At 41.5% G+C, this 15,989-nt stretch overlaps 1 protein-coding gene across 4 annotated transcripts in view; it reads right to left on the minus strand.

Annotated features, from left to right (window-relative positions):
- Positions 1 to 11,863: 11,863 nt before the first annotated feature.
- The window catches only part of ZDHHC14 (zinc finger DHHC-type palmitoyltransferase 14), a 73,879-nt gene continuing 69,753 nt past the window's right edge, over positions 11,864 to 15,989 (minus strand). For 2 of the 4 annotated variants that reach the window (XM_048488214.1, XM_048488204.1), the window contains exon 9: positions 11,864 to 15,161. In XM_048488214.1, the coding sequence (XP_048344171.1) occupies positions 14,805 to 15,161 (357 nt within the window). In that variant the 3' untranslated portion in view covers positions 11,864 to 14,804. Of the gene's footprint in view, positions 15,207 to 15,989 lie in introns of all 4 variants that reach the window. The other 2 variants (XM_048488194.1, XM_048488185.1) reach the window with 1 other exon arrangement.

Raw genomic sequence — 15,989 nt, forward strand, 5'->3', positions numbered from 1 at the left:
TGCCCAATTGCTTGACAATAGGATCTATTATAATAATCTACCCCTGGAACCAGATGGATCTGGATGACTTTTTAATGGCTCTAGAGGATTTTCCTGTTGACACCCTGGTTGACCTCTGAAATGGCTTGGCCCTGGGCAGTTGACACAATTTCTCTCAGATGCCCTCTGTCAGGTATTAGAGCCCAGATAGTCCCTTGGTTTACTGAGGGGTTACTGGCAATGAAAAGACAAAGGAGATGGCTGGAGTGACAGTGGACGGCGACTTGAGCCAAATCTGATGGGACACAGGCAAAAACTCATTATAAAACATACTCTCTGGCAGTGATGGTGGCAAGGAAACAATACCATGGCTGGAGGGAGATCAACTGACCATAACATTTGGAAGGAGACAGGAACCAGTATTTCCTGACTGATTTCCAGACTGGGGCGAGGGCACATGTGTCAGTCTTGTTCAAAGGTACCCTTAATCCCAGGCAGCATGCTGGCGTTCATTGGTATTTACTATCATGTAAATGTGCACAGGGCCATGATCCTATGAGCAGCTCATTTGGAAGGAACTCCCACTCCAACATTGAGAGGTTCAGCCAAGGGTCATCTGGAGTGCCTTCATTCTGCTCCCGGTGCCGCTGACTGCAAGCAGTGACAGGTGACAGAGCCCTGGTGAACCCTGGCTGCTTCCCACTTGAGGGACCAGCAGCTGGAATATGGCTTTGAAGAAATTCCATGTAAATAGGGGAGTGAGCGAGACCCCAGGAGAAAATTTCCTAAAGTTTTCTTTTTTAAAAAAGGCTGGACTTTGACTGCCTGCCACACCACCTGAGGAAGGGGGGACAAATAGAATTTCCTGGTCTACGAGGTTTGCTTTGAAAATGCCATTTCAACAGCTGGCTAATATTCACCTTTTTGTTTGTTTGTTTCATCTTTGGTCTAGTATTTGCTGGACCATGTAAATTCCATGTCAATTTCAAGTTGTAGTGTTAACATTAATATTTTAATATTATACTAGCGGGGCCCAGCCACGCGTTGCTGTGGCTTTGTGGTGAAATGGAAAAGGAACAGTAGCAGCAAATCAATTGTAGAGGCCAGCAGTACATGCTCATGCAAACACGCAGCCTGATACTGTGCGATGTCAGTGATGTGTGTGCCCACATTCCTTGGGGGGGGGGAATGAAAAGGCACCCCTCCCACACATCTAGGCTGGCTGGTCATGATCCTTTACCTGGGAGTAAGTTTGGTTGGTGGCAATGGGTGTCGCTTCTGAGGAAACCCTCTGAGGGGCACGACGCAGCCATTCAAAGTATGTCACAGCTTACTCCTGAGTAATGTGTGCCTGGTTTTCTTAACTGTAACCGCAGTGTTCAGGGAATCTATGGTGCCTGGCCCCTCCCCTTGCATGTCGCCCCTCATTCTCTTCCCTCCCTCACTTCTCTTCCCTTGCATGCCACTCCTCCCCCTCCTTCCCTTCCCTTTGCCTCCGCTAGGGTGGGTGGGTCATATCAAGATGCTGGGCCCCCTGCCTCCCCTCCCTTGCATGCCTCCCCCTCCGTCCCTTTCCTCTCCCTCCCTCTTCCCTTGCATGCCACCCCTCCCTCCCTCTCCCTCCCTTCCCTCTCCCTCCCTTCCCTCTCCCTCTTGTGTATGTGTGTATATGTGTTTCACTTCCACTCGAGTTACTGCCTATGTACTGTTTCCACTGCTCATATTTGGCCATCTGAGTGAACATTCTAAGCAGCACGAACATTCTAAGGGTGACAGTTACACACAGGCAGCTGCATGTCCTTCACCAGGGAGTGCCAGGAAAAAGGCGTTTTACCTGGGCCAGGTGTGAAATTTCAGGTATGTGAACATCTAAAAACACTCTCGCCTGGCTGACTATAGTGGTTGGGAATTTTCAGAGGAATTGGCCCAGCAGTTACTGAGGTATACTGTCATCAACAAAAACACTGTTAGCTTTTATATATATAGTGTTGTATTGTGTTATATTATGTTGTACTCTGCCCTGAGCCCTCCAGGGGAGGGTGGCTAATAAATCCAAAATGCCTTCTAAAGCAGGTCTAAACCTTAGCTAGAATCCTGCTGGTGATCCATACAGATACAGAAAAGCTATGTTTTTAAGCAGGATTCCTGTTTTTGCTTTATTATCAGAAATGCCCATTTAACCACACACACAAAAGTATGCAACACTGACGAACTCTATTCCTCTTAGCTTTTTCAGGATGGATTTCTGTGCCTACTTTTGTACTAAACCCAGTGGAACAGTATAGCCAAGTACCCCAGCCCAGGACTGAGATAGTGTGTTGGTAGCTGTCCCTTTCTCAGAAATGTTCATTTGGTCACTATCAAGATGGGCCAGAGACAGGATATAAATGCTTTGGATAAATAAGTTGCCGCAAACCATCAATTATTTTATCAGTGTTTATGCTATGAAATGCAATTTGGTATTTCGTCAACTGGGTCTGACATAAAGAGTGATATTATGGTAAAATCAGTGCTATAAAAATACATCAAGTGAAGAAAAATAGTTCTTTCAGGATTAAAAAGAGCAAAGATCTCTAGAGTCAGCCACATACACCATTAATTATTTGGGTATTGAATAAGCAGCCATCTTTTCTCTAAGAACCAAGTCCTGGAGTTGCTTCATCAAGGCAGAGGCTCATTGGACCAGGTACTCAGGCTCCAGCACAAATACATCTTGGTGCCAGCCCCACTGCTGTCATAGAAATGTGACTGTTGCCTTTTCTCTTCACTTGTAACACAGTAATGCTGTAGGAGGATACTGTGTTGGTGACAAATTCTCCTCCCTGGTGGACCTCAGAGACCACATAAAATTATTGTACAAGAACAGGGGAAGAGGGTCCTTAATGTAGGGCTTTGTTCCTCTTGCCAAGTACTGGATCATATATTCTGCTCCCACGAAAAGTCACTGGTTATACCATAGTAGGTAAAGCTCATCTCCCGGATCACCTATGAGAAAATAAGTATTATACCTTTGAGTCACATGAACATGAAAGCAGGCAGGAGCGCAGAGCTCTGGACAGAGGACTGGGAAGTGCATTGGTACCCTGTTTAAATCACATTAGCTGCAAAATCACGTGGCAGGCCTTTGAGCACATGCAATCAGTTGTGTTTACTGTAGACTGGCAGTGGCATGGGCAGCATCAAAGATCAGTATGGTCAAGGCACGGTCATGGCCCTGCTGGCGATTCACTGCTGACCAAAGATATTTGGCTCATCTGATTCTGTGCTTAGCAGTAACAGGAGAGTGCCCTAGAACTTCCTGCAAGGTAAAAGGACCGTTTGGGTCAATCTCCTATTTCTGCTTGAAGAGGAAACTGGAGGAAGAGCAGCACAGCACTTGTGTGAGATCTCTATGCTGAGCTGTCTCTCTCAAGGGTCTGCATCATGGAAGTGCTCTGCAAATCGCTGCTAATAGTAGCATTTGGAACACAGAGAAGAGTGTGAATCCTGGAGCTCTTTTAAGCCTACTAATTTCAGCAAGACCTTTGAGAAATCCCCTCAGACCTTTGGGAAATCCCCCAACAGAGTATGACTTGTTGAACTCCTTTGAGCCCTACTGGACTTGACAAAGCTTGAAGGTGTGCAAAACAATTGAGTTACATTCCTTTGTCCTGGAAGGTGGGTGTATGGATATGCATCTATGGGGATAGTGAATTTAAATTTTGAAGTCACAGGAAGGCATCTTGTCCATGGCACCCTCAACCCCTGGAACTGGTGCCATGGTTGTACATAGTAGTAGTGTTTTTGGCATCCAATTCATCTAATGGGGAATGGATGTCCACTGTATGTTTTGTTATTATTTATTTTAAATTTCAGAAGGCTCACTGGGTTCTCTTGAAGTACATAGGAAGCAACCACCCTTCCCATGCACCATTTGGCTAAAGGTACTTTTGGAGCTTTTAAAAATATTCTTATTGTGGTATTTCATGACAGCCCACGCTTCTGCAATTGTGCCCACATGAAGGAAGGACTAACACCATATCATCGCAGTTTGTGCAGACAAGCACAGCTGTAACTTTCTGTCTCCCTAGAGTCTGCACCTTTGATAATCTTACTGACTCCAGAATTGATTAACACTACTTGTACTTCCTTTTTTCGTTCTGCATTCCCTTGCTTAATATTGCTGCCAAAACCAACATATTAAGATTCTGGTACAGAATTTGTATTGTTCTAAGAACATCCCAGCTATCATACAAGCCATTTGATTTTGTTTCACAACAAGCCTGCCCCTTGGGCTTCTTTTTCATACCTGGCAAACCAAAGATATGCATGATGAAGCCCTGAATGTTCCCTTTGACTGTCTCTGCGGCAAGGCTCTGTCAGAACAACATAGATCTGGTTTCTGCCTAGAGGGCACATAAGTAACAGCCACTGCTGTTCAGCTTTTCCATCATGCTAACTGGAATTAGTTTGCAGCCTGTTCTGGATGGGGCTGCAGTCCATCTGGAAACAACAGGTTCTCCTAGATTCCCCTCTGTCCCTGGATAAGCAGGTAACGGAGGTGGTTGGGAGCACCACCTGAAGTTGTTATACCAATTGTAGTCATTCCTGCAGGAAGCAGACATGGCTATCATCTCACATGCTGTAGTAAAATCTTAACTGGATTACAGTAACGTGCTCTACATGAGATTGCCTGTGAAGATGGTTCAGAAACTTCATCTGGTTCAGAATGCATAATCCAGAATAATAGCTGGGCTTGCCAAAATGAATATGCTATTCATTTTTATACCAGCTACAGAATGACTCAGGTCTAAAATGCTGAATGGGTTATCTGCATTATCTCAGCTCTGAAATCAAGCAGAGGGTACTCTGCTGTAAGAACCTGCTTTACCATAGGGGTGCTTCTTGGCATCCATTCCTATGTTGTGCACTTTTCTTCTCTAGGACCTTTGTTTAGCCCTTTCACTACAATCTTTCTGATTTCCATTAAAAACTAATTTGTTCCAGATCGTGCATCTACATTGACTTTACTTGCTGCTTGTTTGTATGTATTGATGCTTTTTATAGTGATTTCATCCTATAACGGTGTTTTTATGAGTATATTATATTTTATCTGTAAGTCTCCTTTAGCACTGTCCTCAGAAAGGCAGCCTAGAAATTACCTGCTATGGAAATCTGAATGAGTTTATATAAGAAACTCTCTGACTTTTTCATGTGTCCCAGGCCTCCATTACATCCCAGCTACAGTGTCTAGGAGAGGCCAATTTTAGTTTTCAGCAGTACAAAGAGCCCTGCTAGATTAGAAGAGTGGAGGAGAGGAGGAGGATGTAAGGCGCTTCAGGTCCCACTGGGGGGAAGGGCGAGGTATATATGTCAGGATGTGTGTGCATCTATGTATCTAGCTGAGTAGTCCTTTAAAAACACGTAGACGGTCCTGTTTCTTCTCAGCAGCAATGCACTACAATTTCGGAAACATTCTTTTTTAAAAGAAGTTCATCCCCAATCTTTTGTTCTTTTCCCTTTGAAGTGATGCTGACTGTACTCAGATTGCCTGAAGAAAAAAAGTTCCTGAGTGTGATTTTATCAAGCCAGTTTCCCAGCTCCAAAGATTTCTAGGTGATTTATTTATTTATTTGAATTTATGAGATCTAGGGAAGCAGATACAATGAAACAGGAAAGGCCTTTTCTCCCTAACTTAATTTGCACCCCATGATCACCTGGTGGGCCACTGCGAGTACCAGAGAGCTGGACTAGATGGACTCTGGTCTGATCCAGCTGGCTTGTTCTTATGTTCTTACCACCCGTAAGACCCTTTGGTTTTTCGACACTGATTTTTCTGGATCCTGCCAGGGATGCCACTGTGGCCAGATTTTGACATGGAAGTCTGTGGCCCTGCTTTAAAGGCTCAGCATGTTCCAAAATCATTTGAAATATACATTCCCATCTAGAGGAGTTCTCCATAAGATGGCTAAGACCAAAATCTAACACTAGTTGCACCAGGGAATCCTGGTGATAACTTGTAAGGATTACCAAGATCTCGTAGGAAGAGCTTTGAATACTGTAAGTATAAACAAAGTTTGGTTTGAAGATAGCAACAAGGATAATTCTTGGTAAATTCTGGTTCTTGCTGAAGGGTAGCATTGCAAGACATTGTTAGTAAATTTACTATTTGTAATGAATGAAGTTGGACTTTTGTGATGTCATAGTTAAGAGAGTTGGGCCCAGGTTTGAATACCTTTCGTGCCATAGAGGTTCGCTGGGTGACCTTGAGGCCTCTCTGCCTAACCTACCTTACAGGGTTGTCTTGAGGGCACAGTAGAGGAGTGGAGAACATAAGTCGCTTTGGGCCCTATTGGGGAGAAAGGCAGAGTATAAATTAATTTATTAAATAATAAATGAGGGAGTCACTACTGCTCCTCTCTAGCAGCAGGTTCCCAAACTGTGTGCTGAGATACATTACACAGAAGACATCTCTGCATGAGGATTGCAACAAAATCTCCTGCACTAGCACAATTCTATTGTATTGGCTGCATACTGAAATCACAGCCATGTACTGAAGTTATTAAATCATCATAATGTCATAGTATAAATGCTGAGCCAAAATTGGACAAGAAGTTTGAGAGTGGCCAGATCTTAATCAAAATATTATTCTGCTTCAAGGCTTGGTCCTGCCTCTCCAGTGGTGCAATGTTGCAACACCAAAATGGCTGTCAAAAATAAAAATAAATATACACCAACTGGATTGAGGCATGCATCCCCATGCACCAGATGTGTTCTTTAGACAGCTTTCTCCTTGTGATGTCTTCTCTTAGGATTGTCTGTACCACACAAGTCATGTCATGGATTTTTTCTGTGGTGGGTCCAGTCCTTGGGGCTAACTTACCAGAGTGGCTTCAGATGACATCTTCATTTACTGCATTTGGGAAGGTTTTGCTTCAGAGGAAATGTGTTAGAGGGCACAGAATTCTGGCAAATTTGCTTCTGTTTTAAACCTATGTGTTGTTTTATCTTGTACATTGAATGTTATGCTGTCAGTTTTTTGTAAACTTGCAACTTGTTTTTTATCTGCCTTAAGCCTATGGAGAGAAGGCAGGCAATAAATATTTTGAATGAATGCCTGCTTTTAATATATTTGGTTTGCTAAGATTTTTACATGAAGTGTTTCAAAACAGTTCAGTAGAGCAGTGAATGTAAAAACCAGAATGAAAAAAAAACCTTATGATGAAACTAGTTCTCTCCTCCTACCCCATCCTCCACTGCTGTCAAATTATTCCATTTCTTCTTAAAGCGAAGACTCTGTTTCTAACTACTGAACTCATTAAATGGAGCAATTGTGAGGCAAACAGAATTGCAGCTGACATCCTAATACTGATACTCAACAACAACCACCCCAAACCCTGGTTTTTACAAATGAATATTCATTCTACTGTTAAATGCACTCTACATTGTACAATGCATGTCCCAGCCTGATCCCTGCTAGGACCTATGCTACTAAATCATTTATTGGACTGAGAACCACTTATGAGACACTTTGTTGCTAGTGCTAAACTTTTGCCATGGTTTTTAAATTACCCCTAGGAATATCTCTGTAATGTAAGGCAACTGATTTCTCAGACATGCATTTCATGCAATTACTCCTATGAATATATGTGGTTGCTAGTGAAATCTTTATTCTCATATTCTGTTGGGCATGGAGAGGATTGCAATCTTCTGTACCAGCATAGCAAAATCTCCTACACCAGCACAATTCCAGTATATTGACTGCATAACTGAAATTACAGCCATGTACTAAATTATTATATCATCATATTGTCATAGTACAAATGCTGTGCCAAAATGTGAGGGTTGGACAAGAGGTGGGGCTGAGAGTGGCCAGATTAATCAAAATATTATCCTCCCTCGAGGCTTGGTCCTACCCCTCCACTAGTGCAATGTTGCAACACCAAAATGGTTGTAGTAAATAAATATACATACACCTGAGCCAGCTGAGACGCCAAGATGATTGTCTTCCAGTCAGTCCCCTCAACAGATGCACTGGGTGCTAGGATAGAAGCTAACTGTATTCATTGCTAAACAGAAGTATATAAGCTCCAGGAATGGAAAACAGCTGTACATATGGCATGGGGTCACTTTCTCCCCCATCTTAGAATAAGCAGCAATCAAATGGAAACTTGCTTAAACCTAACTTTGGAGAAGAGGGAACATCGTGCACCAACAATGAACACCCAACACAACAGTGATCAAGGTCAGATGAATACTATTTGTCTTCCCAGAACATCTTGCAAATACCTTGCCTTGGAATCTCAAACACTCAAGGAATCTCAGGCGGTTTCCGCTCGGCCACAATCGGGGGGGGGGGGTTTGCGTCAGCATACATGACGCCAACGCACCCCCCCGGGACTGTTCGCACGAAGAGGCTGCGGCATCGCCCCAACGCCTTCCCTTCCCTCCGACCTTCTGGCACGTCACCCAGGCCAGGGGACACACACCCCTGCCCTGGAATTGCAGGGCGGGGGGGCATGTCCCCAGGCCTGGGCGGTGCGGCGGAAGGTTGGAGGGAAGGGAAGGCTTTCGGGAAAGTGGGGCATGGCGCCTTCCAGCTGCTGCTGTTCGCACGGCAGTGGTTGTAAGCCACTGTTTCTGAAAAACCTTGCCCAGGGAGCGAGGTTCAGAAACAGCGGCTTTGCGCTGCTCAGGGGTTGCGAGGCCGCCGTCGCCGGGACGCTGTTTTTAGCATCCCTGGGTCGCTGTATTCCGCCCGTGCGGAAACAGCCTCAGTGTTATTGTTGCAATGAGGACTGTAAGGTCACTGTGTAGGATGGTGCCTCAATGGGAGGAGATCAGCCCATGAGAAAGATTCCCAAAGAAAGTTGCACACTTCCGAATTCTGCCATTTGCTCACCAGGAAGCAATATGACCAATGCTTTCAATTTCAAAATATCGTGTGAGGATTGCGTGATACTATAAGACAAGACCCTTGCCCATTTGTATCCCCTCTTGCCACTCAGTAGGGCCTTCATGGGGCTCAAAGGAAAACATGTTCCCCTAAACAATTACACAATTTTGAGACAAAAGGATCCTTTGCCAAAGTCAGTTGCTGGTTAGCAACTGTGAAAGTTGTACATTGCCTTCTGAAAAATAAAGGGTCTTCTGTAAAGAATGCCATCCAGGAATTTATTAGCTCAAAATCTTGATCAACACTTAAAAGCAAATTAAAATGCAAGGAGCTACAATTTTTTTAAAAGGAATTTCAAACAACCCATTTTTCTTTACATATTTACTACTAATCCCTCCAAATATTAATTTTGTAAAACTTAAAGTTTCACATTGTAGAGTTCATGTACATTTGTACTAAAGTAGGCTAATGATCTGTGCTCCATCCACTAGGCTCAATGGACAAAGCAAACTAAAACTCATTTTGCAACAACATGTTATTTATGTACTGCTCAATAAGATCCAAAACAGTGAGTAATATTTCCTGTTTCTTTTAATACACTGTTTAAGTGATCATGTGATCAGGTTTCTCTGCAGTCACTAAAGCAGAAGTATACAATAATGTCATATAAATGTAGACAAAGAAGACTGACCAGTTGTTGACTGCTCAGCTCCAGAAAGCACAGTCAGAATGAGGGCAATTAAAGTCAGCCTGGGTCCAGATTACTGCCTTTAGGCACTTGGAACACAGCCTCTGAGGACTCCATAAGCATCAGCATAAGCATTTTTATTGTCATTGTGCACGCACAACGAAATTTACAGCAGCATTCCTCGATGGACACAATTTCAGACTCACACATCATCCTCACTTTCCCTTCCTCCACCCATCCCTACACAGCCCCAAACAGAAAATGTGTTGTCTGACATAAAATACCTGCTGCAGCAGTTTGCTTGGGATGGAGATCCAGCAGCTGCACCTCCTCATCTGTTAATTGATTCCTTTACTCAACTGGCTCACCATTGCCCACAATACCTATAAATATACCTCATCACCCACTCCTTCCTTTGCCCTGTGCAACGGAGCCGAAGCCCTTCCTGCACTTTTAGAATACTGACCTGGCTGGCAACTGACATTTAAGGAGTCATACTTTGAACCGAGTACGGGCAGAAAGATCCGCTTACTCCTTCCTAGGAGACTGAATATTCTCATTAACCCTCTCACAGGGTTATGTTGGGTTTGCTTCTCTGCTGTTTACTTGCTGCTAAATTGGTCTGGGCTCATGCCTGGAAATGAAGATCTTGAAAACAAAAGGCTTGGACAAAGGTTTTGCTGTTGGGATGAGGATTCAAAAGACTGCTTTGCCTCAGTCTCTGGTCAGGGGAGAGTGACTAAAGTGCATGAATAGGGGCCAGGATGCCACCTCTCAACAGTTCTGGCAGAGAGATGGCGTGACCCCTTGTGAGGGGACAGCAAAATTCTCTGATATATCCAAAAAGCCTGTGATTAATAGTGGTCACAGGGCTGAGCCTAATGATGTCACATGGCAGCGCACTTACCTTTAGTCAAGATACATTGTGTAATTTGGGGTATGCAACCCTAGGCTGAATGCATACCTTTTTTTCTCGAAAAAATTTAAAACTGCAAATTCAGGCCAGCTAAATGCCTGAATGCCCCTGGGATGGCCTGTCCAAAATCTAGGGAGATCTCAGTCCAACAGATCCCAGCCCAGCTATATGGCAGCACTTGGGACTAGGAGGTGACAAAAGATGGCGTGTTTCATTTTACATATCTGATCAAGGTGTCCCTGTATACTGTTTACATTTATGGAGCAGCTTATCTAATGGATACTCACAATATGTCATGGAAACTCCATGCTAATGAGAATGTATTAATATATTTTATTCAGGGGTCTACCACATGTGGACATTTTATTTCTCAATCAACCCTCCCACATAACAATCAACAAGCAAATCACATAATGCATCTGTGGTAAAGGAAAAATCTATGGAACTTTCCCATCTCTACCTCCCTTATTTAAAAAAATGGGATTAGAAGCATTTGTTATTAATTTTAAAGAGAATTAATTTCCCAAATATATTTATGCATAAAGGAGAATTTAACATTTTGATCATATTTCTCAAGCATTAGACATATTTGTATTATATAAATGACACATAAATCAATGAAGACAGATTTTTCCAACTCTAGTTTTCCAAATTTTCTGCTGCATGGCTTCGTGGTGAAGTCCTGATGATTTTACAAAAAAATCCAAACAGGTTCATTTTTATAGCCACAGTTGCACGTAGCCTACAGGTAGATAACATTTCTGAGCTTGATCTGAGAGAATTGGGGTTACGTGCCACTTAGCTATAATCTCACTGGCTAACGTTCTGCTGTTCATATGAAAGATAAAAGATACCTTCCCAGAATCAGTGTGGAGACGTGGCTCATTTTGGGTCTTTAGATTATGATGATAGAATACAAACACATGTTGTTTTTACTGTAGAAGGCAAACCTAATTTGGAGCTATACCCTAAGTCAGCACAAATCTATGTTGCAGCACAAATCTATGCTGATAGCATCTTAACTTTATTGGTCTTCAAATACAGTAACACTGCATAGGATTGAACTGTTAAAACTAAGAAGCAGACAAAAGTAGATGAAATCAGTTGAACTTTGGAGTTGTAAAATGTATTTATGTGGAACTACTTTAGCTACTAGAAAAGTAAGTTAAAAATAGATGTATACATTGCCAATGTGAACAGTTCTGCTTCTGAAACCACTGTGTGTCATTTGCAAAGGAATGCAAGAGGGAACACACAGTCCATTCCACTGTTTCCCAGCAGATGTCATCATGAGCCAGCAATACAAGAGAGCTAAAATATCATGGCAACTAAATAAGCAGATAAACCAAGGCTGGTGAAGACAAAGAGAACTTTAAATCAAAAGAAGGATCTTAAAACGGGGTGCTTAAAAATGTGGTAATTTTATTCTTCAACACAAAGTCAAAAAAGATTATAAACAAATAGCCAAAAATTACTGTACATCAATGCAAATGGAAAAAAATTGTTCTAAAATAGGTATTCACAGTACTTTATTTCCATCATCAAGCATTTTTGTTCCCTTAAACACTTAAAAAACAAGAAGGTGCTGAACTTTTAAAGTTTTATGTAAGAGAGAGAAGCTTAAAATCAACTACATGATATTCTTACTCCCCTCCCCTAGTAAAACTATTACCAGTATCGTATTGTGAATCTACCTCATGCACAGTGCTATTGACTATTTCCTAAAGGCAAGGGCATTCAATGCTGCTATTAAAAAACAAAACAAAGGATTTCTGAGAAAATGCAAGAAAAACACATTTTTAAACAGTCCTCATCTGTTTCAGCTTGACAGCTGTGAAGTCATAATGGTAGAGTAGAATATTTTTTGCTGTTAGTTTTCTACACTGTGGGGAATGTAAGCTCCATATTCCAGCATCTGCAGAATTAGTCAAATGTTAAGACCAGTTTTGTTAAACAGATTCACTGAACTAATCAAATGCTGGGTTTTTTTTCATTCATTCCTTATAAGTAATACTACCCACACAGGCAATTATGTTGACATAACTACTACTGGTACTGCCAGAAAATGGTTAGACACCCTATTTTAATGCAGTGAGTAACAAAGGCCTGTGTTTTCTTCTGACAGCCTTCCTTCCCCTCACTAAAACTGTAGCAGAATCAGGGTCCATGTGACAGAAAGGAATAGTAGCAAGATCTTAACTCCCCCAACCTTCCAGATTTGTACTGTGTATTTTAATTACATTTCTGGCCATTTCACCACATTATCAGCTCACAACTTAATTTGGGATCGTTGCTTCTGAGGTGTTCAGCTGTTGTATGGAGGAGGCTGTCCTCCTTCACTGGAAAGGTTCTCCTACTATCATTGCTGCTGTTGCATTGGTGCTTATAGTAGTGCACATTCTTTCTGTGACATCTTTGCCGCAATAGCAATTAAAAAACTGAGCGGAGAATAATAATCTCAAAGTTGCTTTGTCTTTGGAATATTCATATGCTAAAAGTAAAGGATATATGCAGGATTTTAAAGAAATCCTATGAGGTCAGTCAGCAAAAGAGGCAATATCCCTTCATGTGAAAACTTGTAAACATTTTAATGGCTCCGAACCATTACGCTTTAATGGTATGCAACCAGACAACTGCAGAACATGCATAGTTTTCTGCAAAAAGGAAAATAAAACAAAAAGAAACCTGTGGATATCAAAATTTGTTTCTAATTTGCTATACATGCAACAAAGTGAATATCACGATTCAGAAAAAAATATTTTACAAAATTGTACACAGTGTGAGGGCTCTAGCTAGTATGTCTGTAATAGATGGCCTTTTCCCAATTTAAATATTGTGCTTTTATTTTCCTTTTAAATCTATTTTTTCATGGATCAGAATAGCAAAAAACTTGTATCTCCATGATCCAAGTTTTAAAAAACAGTTGTCTGGAGGGGTGATTTAGAATTTTGAAAACATTCTGCACTAAATTGTGACCTGAGAAGAGATTATTGCATCTTCTAGCATCTTCAAAGCAAGGTGAGATGCAATGATACCCACCGTTCTCATTCCCTGCTGTCTTGGGCAGTCTCTGAAGGGATTTTTTGGAAGAGTTACAACTAATTTTTTCTTAACCCCCAAATAAAGCACCAAACAAGTCGATATCATAAATATGTAAGCCTTAAACAATAAAAGAAATATATAGCTGAGAATAACATGACTAATGTCAGTTAGTGATCATATACATCCCAGAATCATATCAAATCCTTTGCTGAGGCCTTGATATCTTTACCTTTCTAACCTTATATCTGAGAAAATCCCCTGAATACCATTGTTATGGGTCCCGAAGAACATATTACTTTCAAGTTATTTCAACATTCAGCTTAGCTGAAGACACACTGTGCCTTAAAATTAAACAGCTTTTTTAAAAATAAAACCACATACAATATGGAAACAAAAGAGTTCATAATTGGTTTATCACTATACCTTTGTGCTCAATTACATCTGCTTGAGAGAAATTGAAATCCATGTGGCTCCAGAAACATAGCCAGAGACCCAGAAAGCAATTTTCTTGGATGTCTACATCTAACGTGATCATGTAGGGATGTGGTGTAGGATAGCAGTTGGCAGAGAAAAATCCATGATATGGCACAAAACAATTACCTTGTTTAGATACTCAACATGAAAATGATATGCAAAATTGGTAGCCCTCCACATCTGCAATACCATCAACTCGTTTATTATAATAAACTTGACTAAGTTGAAAAGCTCACACCATACTTGTCCACTAGATTTGTCGCACTGTCTTTTACGCAAAACAGCATTTTGGAAATCACAAAAAATAAAGCAGCAGTTTCGTTCAATACTAGCACTACTGTAACATACAACGTAGCGAGGTGTGCAAATCCACAACAGCAGTCCTTTCTGTTTTTGTATTAACGGAATGGTAGTTTTCAAATATCAGTAGCACAGTAACAAGAAAAAAGTGTCCCCCTACAAAGGCAGTATAACACAATAGCTTCATGAACACAGAGCATGATGCCTATATCCATTGTTTTTTTTAAAAGTACTATAATAATGACCTTTTTAGAACAAGGATTCCAGATTGCTGGACTGCATTTGTTACTGGTCAGAATCAATGTACATTTTGGTTTTCATTCAGACAACACTGTGGTCACTCATTCCAAGCCACCAATACTACTAAAGAATATCGTAATTCCATTACACAAAAATAATTTGTCCATTTCGTAGAATCCTTCAGTGAAGTTTCAGTTACATGTGCATGCCACAGAGTCTAAAAGTGGTGTTCCAAATCTGTTATTGTTGGTAAATAAAGTCTGTATAATGAGAGTCATATTTAAAATTGTTCAGACTGAGCTGAGTTTCACAAGGCCACGTACTGAGTCCTCGTGCAATGAGTCTTGGCTGGCTAGGCTGAGGACATGCACGGTATGGCTATGTGTCATAGGACTCTCCAATGGCAACATTCCAGGGGGTGATGGAGCTTCTTCGGGAGTAAGAAACTGATGATTTTCTGGATCTTCCTGCAATGGTATCATGTCTGACAAACCTGTTTCTGATGTGAGATTTGGCATGGAGGAGGGTGGAGTCGGTTGCCCAAGTGTCAACACGGCACAGGGAGCACTGATAGTGGTATTTCCTGGCAAAGATAGCTCTTCACTAGTAATGCTGGGCTCACTCTGGAGCAGTGGTGTGGCAGCAGCCTGCAAAACGAATTTGGTGCTCTGAATGCACTGATCTTGATCACACTGAAGAATTGAAGAATGCCATAATAAAATACATGGCACAGAAAGAAAGAGGGAGAGAGAGGGAAAGAAACAACAGACAAAAGGGAAAAAAGGAAGAGGAATGGAATAAAATGGAATGGAATGTGAGGAGAAAGAAGACAGTTGTTAGTAATAATTGTCTGTTAAACTGACCAACAGAAGAAGCACAACATCTCAATGCATTTCAGGTGACAGCATTCGTTACAAAAAGCATTTGCTATGTATGAAAGCCAGAGACCTCATTTATCTAATATCTATATCTGAATAATACTATTTTCCCACAGGTAATTATTCTTCTATGTGAACCAGGTGACTACTCTTGTTCAGGGTTGCTTAGGATCATCACTACATAATGCCAGCAACATTTTCTACCAGCAGCTGGACCATTTCTCTGGGATGACCAAAAATAGTCACCATGTGTCTAATAGACTAGAATCTCCAGTCACCCAAATGTGTAGTAACTGGCTCCATTCTCACTGGAGCATGTTCCAAGTTCATACTACTGGTGATTTTTGGTAACAGGACTTGGCTAACATGACATCTAACAGCATGCTTTTTGATAACACACGTTAGAAAAAGCAGCAGCCACATTATGAAAATCCACAGAAAGCATCCACTTTGAATGTGCCTCTTGATGCATGGTACTAACCATCATGCAGAATACTGACGACTTGAACAAATGCATGCAAACACGACATGAATGAGGATTCATGCTGAAACAAAGCTGATGATTCCTGTCAGAATTACAAAGTAAATTCTGAAGTC

The sequence above is a fragment of the Sphaerodactylus townsendi genome, linkage group LG01 (assembly GCF_021028975.2).
Source record: "Sphaerodactylus townsendi isolate TG3544 linkage group LG01, MPM_Stown_v2.3, whole genome shotgun sequence".
NCBI classification, from domain to species: Eukaryota; Metazoa; Chordata; class Lepidosauria; order Squamata; family Sphaerodactylidae; genus Sphaerodactylus; species Sphaerodactylus townsendi.